This window comes from Miscanthus floridulus, chromosome 2, assembly GCF_019320115.1.
Source record: "Miscanthus floridulus cultivar M001 chromosome 2, ASM1932011v1, whole genome shotgun sequence".
Taxonomy (NCBI): Eukaryota; Viridiplantae; Streptophyta; class Magnoliopsida; order Poales; family Poaceae; genus Miscanthus; species Miscanthus floridulus.
The window spans coordinates 114,584,445-114,589,910 of record NC_089581.1 but is presented as its reverse complement, the minus strand read 5'-3'; the positions used below and the strand labels follow the sequence as shown (position 1 = coordinate 114,589,910).

The 5,466-nt window shown below is 52.1% G+C and overlaps 1 protein-coding gene across 1 annotated transcript; it reads right to left on the bottom strand.

Annotated features, from left to right (window-relative positions):
- Positions 1 to 3,859: 3,859 nt before the first annotated feature.
- LOC136536895 (uncharacterized) lies at positions 3,860 to 4,960 on the bottom strand. Its single transcript, XM_066529036.1, has 2 exons — positions 4,550 to 4,960; positions 3,860 to 4,000 (listed from the first exon to the last, which is right to left on the bottom strand). Exons 1-2 carry the CDS (start codon positions 4,958 to 4,960, stop codon positions 3,860 to 3,862), a joined length of 552 nt encoding a protein of 183 aa, XP_066385133.1.
- Positions 4,961 to 5,466: the final 506 nt, after the last annotated feature.

The window sequence follows — 5,466 nt, the reverse complement described above, 5'->3', positions numbered from 1 at the left end:
TTGGAGGTGATGAGCGAAGGTTTCCCACCTACCTATGAGGATGATGAGCTAGACGCAATTGAGAAGGTGGTGGCTCCCCCTACGAAAAACCTGGCGGATAATCTGAAAGAAATGGTTCTCCCTTCGTAGAAGTAGTTAGTCGAATAATTTTGAACACAACTTATATGTAATATGCGAACAAGTGTCGGTACTTTCGAGTCTGGACGCAGTTTCATGATTTTGCTTCGTAATTTTGTTTTGTTTGATTTCACCTTCTTCCCTTTTTGCAAAAAAAAGAGTGTTTATTCGATCTGACCCTTCCCTTTGCCTAAGGCCGCAGGGCTGGTGGTGCTTTCAGGGAAAAAATTTGGGTTGTGCTGCTTGAGCAAAACATACCGTAGCCGTCTGGTTGTTTGGTTTTTGCGGTCTTACTAATCTGTTCCCTCGAATCTTGCCACTGGCCTTGACGCGAGGAGGGAATCTTAACCAGCCCCCGAGTAAGGTCCGACCCCTTGCATTTGCTGGGGTCGGGTGTTACTAGAGACAGGAACGTCTAGATGGAATCCCATTCTATGGTTTTGTGACAAGGTCAGCGAAATCCTTGGATGGCGTCGCACTATTCCCCACCCTGCCTTCCAACAGAATTCCCCAAATGGGGACTCTATGGGCTCGGCAAGGTAGGGCCTTCAAACTTGTGTCCCTGTATTGAGCGGCTCGAGCCCTCGAGCCTTGTTAGGGTCTGATAGGGGTCAGCCGTAATTCGCATGTTACCCCGTCCTTGATTTTTGTAATCAGAGGGGCTGAGTAAACAACACTTGCCTTGGTGGCTTGAGTGTTGTGCTCAACGAGCTCGCTAACGGGTACGTTCATGTGGAATCCGTGTCCATCATTTCGCTGATGGGGTTGGAAGAGCCCTCTGGTGGCATTCCACAACTTCTCAACCCGCCTCCCGGTAGATGTCCGAGCCGTTCGATAGGCTCAGGTGGCCCGATGGCCTCTCCTCGATGGAGATTCTGTGGGTTTTGCTCAGGGTTAGAATCGAACGAGAAAAGGTTGAGACATCCCTGTCCGCTTCTGAGCAGGGTCGGGCAGGGCCGCTGGGGCTCATCTCTGCTATTTCTCCCTGACTCTGTTTGGCATGAGGTGGCCTCGAGCCCTTCATGGCCCAGCCTTCGAACCTCGGCCTGCTGCCACCCATATCGAATGAGGCGATGGCCGTTTCATGACACACGCGAAGCGTTGGGATGCAACATTTTGCATATGCAATGTTTGAATGTATAATTTAATCAAAATAAAGGCGGGGTTAGTAGCATTACCTTGGTAGCATGAGTGATGGAAAGCTCCTACTGGATGTGTTCGAGCCAGGTTCTGGGTCCGATGTTTCCAATGAGGCCGGTGTAAACTGTATAAGTATTGCTACTTCTATTTTTGTGATTGATTTTTAGGCAACCTGCCAGCTTCCCCCTGAAAGGGAGGGCTCTACGGGTGGACCCCTCCAAAGTCCTTTTGGGAAGGTGGGAGCTAAGGGTAGCAGTGTGAGGAACTGTGAACGCGATTATGCTGGCGAACCAAAAAGACTCTGTAGCCGACAGAGCGTAGGGCCCGGTGGTTCGTCCAGTTGTATTCATCATTATATTCCTACACGCCGTGCTTTTGGTTTCCCAAACGTAAGGAGGGATCAGGCTAAGAGGGTGTTTAAACAAACATGCGCCCTTGGCAGCCCCTGAGCAATGTCTGTGTCCCTGCCGTTGCTAGGGTCGGAAGCTCAGCAAAGAACTCAACACTCAAAGTAAATAAACAAGGGTGCTTATCTTACGGTCAGTCGGTCATTGTTGGTTGTTTTGCCTAGGCCAACCGATCGACCTAGGGGCCCATTGGGCTCCCCCGGATGGAGGTTCCATTGTTGGATCGTCCCTGGTCCTGCCTGGGGAAGCGGAGAGTCACCTGTAGGTGAGTGTGCCCCAATTTTTGCGTTCGGGCGTGTTAGTGGTGGGCCATGCCCGGGTGACGTTCTGGCTTACCAGGCGGCGTCCCATCGATCGGAGCGCGTCCCGTCATTTCTGGCGCGTCACCTTAGATTCCGATCAGCATTGATTTCGCATTTGTATTGAATAGGGGAAGGCAGAGATCTTTTCGGCCGAACCTTTCGCCTTTCCTCAGCTGCTGAGCCCCTTCTTTAAATGGGGGGGAAGAGTTTTTGTCCCACCTCCTTGCCATCCTCTAAGCCACCACCCCTTTTCCTCGTTCCTTTCCACCGAATGCCTCCGTTCCTAAGTAAGAGAGGGTGATGCCAAGGGGAGAGAAAACTCTCAGATCCGCTCATGAACCTAGAGCGTGATGTTGAGCCGTAGGTCATCCAACATAGATGAGATGGTGCGAGCCGCCCTTGCTGAGGAGGAGTCGCTGCTGCCAAAGGAGAAGGAGCGCTGGAGGGCATTGCACGTCATTGACTTTGCCGTCGTTCGCTGTGTCCCTCCTTTGGCAGGAGGCGTTTCCTGCCCTGGCGCCATTGTCAGGGTTGCAGCTGACGACAATGGCGTAGTCCCTGGACACCCCGACGGAGGCGTCGCTGTCGAGGTTACGGCTGACGACGATGGCGTAGTCCCTGGACACCCCGGTGGAGGTGTCGCTATCGGGGTAGAGCTCGACATTGCAAGTGACGGCGCCTTCAAGGACCCCGCGAAGTGGTAGGACGTCACTGATGGAGAGCGTGGTGCGGCAGCCATAGTAGACGAACTGGCCCATGTAAATGCCTAGACGTTGCCGATGGAGAGCTTGGCACGGCGGCCACAGTAGACAAACTGGCCCGTGTACATGCCCGGACGTTGCCGATGGAGAGCTCGGCGCGGCGGGCGCAGTAGTACTTGTAGTAAAGCTAGGCAGGGACTGTAAACGAATAAGTTTGTGGGGTGGCCCCGGAGTAAAATCTTCTTAATCTATGAGTGTATTAGTCCTTATCGTGATGAAATCACTTTGTAAGTGGTGAATTCATGCGAAGAATGAACGCATTTTCATCTTTTATTATGGCAAGCAGTTTTTTTAGCTTCCTCTTTTTGTAGAAGAGGTTTTGGTGCCCTCCGACCCTTCCCATGGTTCAAGTCATAAGAAACTAGGAGTGCGGGCGAATTAATTCTGATCGCGCTAGTGAGCAAAGAGGTTGTAGCCGCTAGGGCGTGGGTTTCCCGCAGTCCTACCAGTTGTACTCGGAATTAGTTCCCGAAATCTTAGCCCTTAGGACTTGTTTACGAGAAGAGCGGAAAACTTAGATAAAGTTTTTCAAGGATAATACAAGAAGTGTTTGCGAGATAAACGTACTTGTACTTATATCAGCCCCCAAGTGAGGTTCGGCCCCTCACAATTTGTAGGGGTCAGATGTCACTAAAAAATGGGGTTTTGTAAAGACAAAGACTGATAAGAAGAGACACGCATTTATTTAAGGGTAAAAACGACATACCTGCTCAATGTTTCAGGCGTTGGTGAAGACCTTGCCGTTGATGGTTTTCAACCTATAGGCGCTCAGGCGAAGTACTTCTGCGACGACGTAGGGCCCCTCCCAGGGTGGGGAGGGTTTGTGGCGGTTCTTGTTGCTCTATACAAGGTGGAGGACGAGGTCCCCGACGTTGAAGGCTCGACCCCGCACCCATCGACTGTGGTACCATCGCAACGCCTACTGGTACTTAGCTGAATGAAGGAGGGCGATGTCACAGGCTTCATCTAGCCGGTCCATGGCATCTTGGTGAGATGCCTCAGCCCCTAGTTCGTCGTATGCTCTGATTCCTGGTGCTCCATAGTCAAGGTTTGTTGGGAGAACAGCCTCGGAACCGTAGACCATGAAGAAGGGTGTGTAACCGGTGGCTCAGCTAGGAGTTGTCCTCAGGCTCTAGAGCATGGCCGAAAGCTCAGTGAGCCAGCGCACACTGAACTTGTTCAACCAGTTGAAAATTCTTAGCTTAAGGCCTTGCAGGAGCATGTTGTTTGCGCGGTCGACCTGCCCGTTCGTCTGGGGGTGCGCGATAGCTGCCTAATCAATTCGGATGTGTTGTTCATCGCAGAATCGAATGAATTTCCTGCCGGTGAACTGTGTGCCATTGTCTGTGATGATGGAGTTTGGTACTCCGAAGTGATGGATGATATCGAGGAAGAATAGCACAGCCTACTCGGATTTGATCATGGAGATTGGTCGAGCTTCAATCCATTTTGTAAACTTGTCTATGGTGACAAGCAGGTGGGTGAAGCCCCTGGGTGCCTTTTTAAGTGGCCCAACCAGGTCAAGCCCCTAGACCGCGAAGGGCCATGTGATGGGGATCATCAGGAGTGCCTAGGCTGGGAGGTGAGTCTACCGAGCATAGTACTGACACCCTTCGTAGGTACGTACAATTTGCTCGACATTGGCTACTGCGGTGGGCCAGTAGAAGCCTTGTCGGAATGCATTCCCAACCAAGGTCCTTGGTGCGGCATGATGACCGCAGACCCCACCGTGGATATTTTTTAGCAGAAGTTTTCCCTGTTCGCTAGGGATACAGAGCTGCAGGATCCCAATGTGGCTCCATTTGTAGAATTCGCCCTCTACAAGAACGAAGGACTTGGCGCGGCGCGTGAGCCATCGAGCTTCTGTCTTGTCTGCCAGTAGTGTGTCGCGGAGGAGGTAGTCGAGGTAGAGCACTCTCCAGTCATTGGGAGGGTTGGAGTCTGCTGCTAGATCCTCTTCAAGCTCTATGACCTCAGGGTCGGGCGGGGCAGTTGGCGGGTCGGTCCCCGGGATAGGATCAGGTGGGCCATCGTCGGCTCGTTCTGACCCCTCGTAGCGCACCGAGGGCTTGTGTTGATCATTGGCGAAAACACCCGTTGGCATTGGCTCTCGGCTAGATGCTGCTTTCACGAGCGTGTCAGCTGCTTCGTTGAGATGCCTTGGGATGTGATTGAGTTCGAGGCCGTCGAATTTGTCCTCCAGCCGTTGGACTTCTCGATAGTATGCCTCCATCTTGGTGTCATGGCAACTTGACTCCTTCAGACCTGGTTGACAACCAGTTGGGAGTCACCCCTGACATCGAGGCATCGGATGCCCAACTCGATGGCGATTCATAGGTCATTGATGAGTGCTTCCTATTTTGCGGTATTGTTTGATGAGGGGAAATGGAGCCGAACCATGTACCTCATGCAGACCCCGAGGGGAGATACGAAGACTAGTCCTACTCCAGCGCCCTTCTTCATCAGTGATCCATCAAAGTACATCATCTAGTACTCTTGATCGACGACTACTAGTGGTATCTGGACCTCGGTCCACTCTACGATGAAGTCAGCCAGCACCTGGGATTTGATCGTTGTCCGGGGGGCATAAGAAATTTCCTGGTCCATTAGCTCAAGTGCCCACTTTGCGGTTCTTCCCGTAGCATCCTGGCTATGGATGACCTCACCGAGGGGGAACGATGTCACAACTATCACAGGGTGTGACTCGAAGTAGTGGCGTAGCTTCCTCTTGGTGATGAG

What these genes read in the sequence shown, in the direction of transcription:
- LOC136536895 (XM_066529036.1), bottom strand. Translation starts at nt 4,960, where the DNA reads ATGGAGGCATACTATCGAGAAGTCCAACGGCTGGAGGACAAATTCGAC. An exon ending in GCGCCAAGTCCTTCGTTCTT is followed by an intron (nt 4,001 to 4,549) that starts GTAGAGGGCGAA and finishes CGAATTGATTAG; the next exon opens with GCAGCTATCGCGCACCCCCA.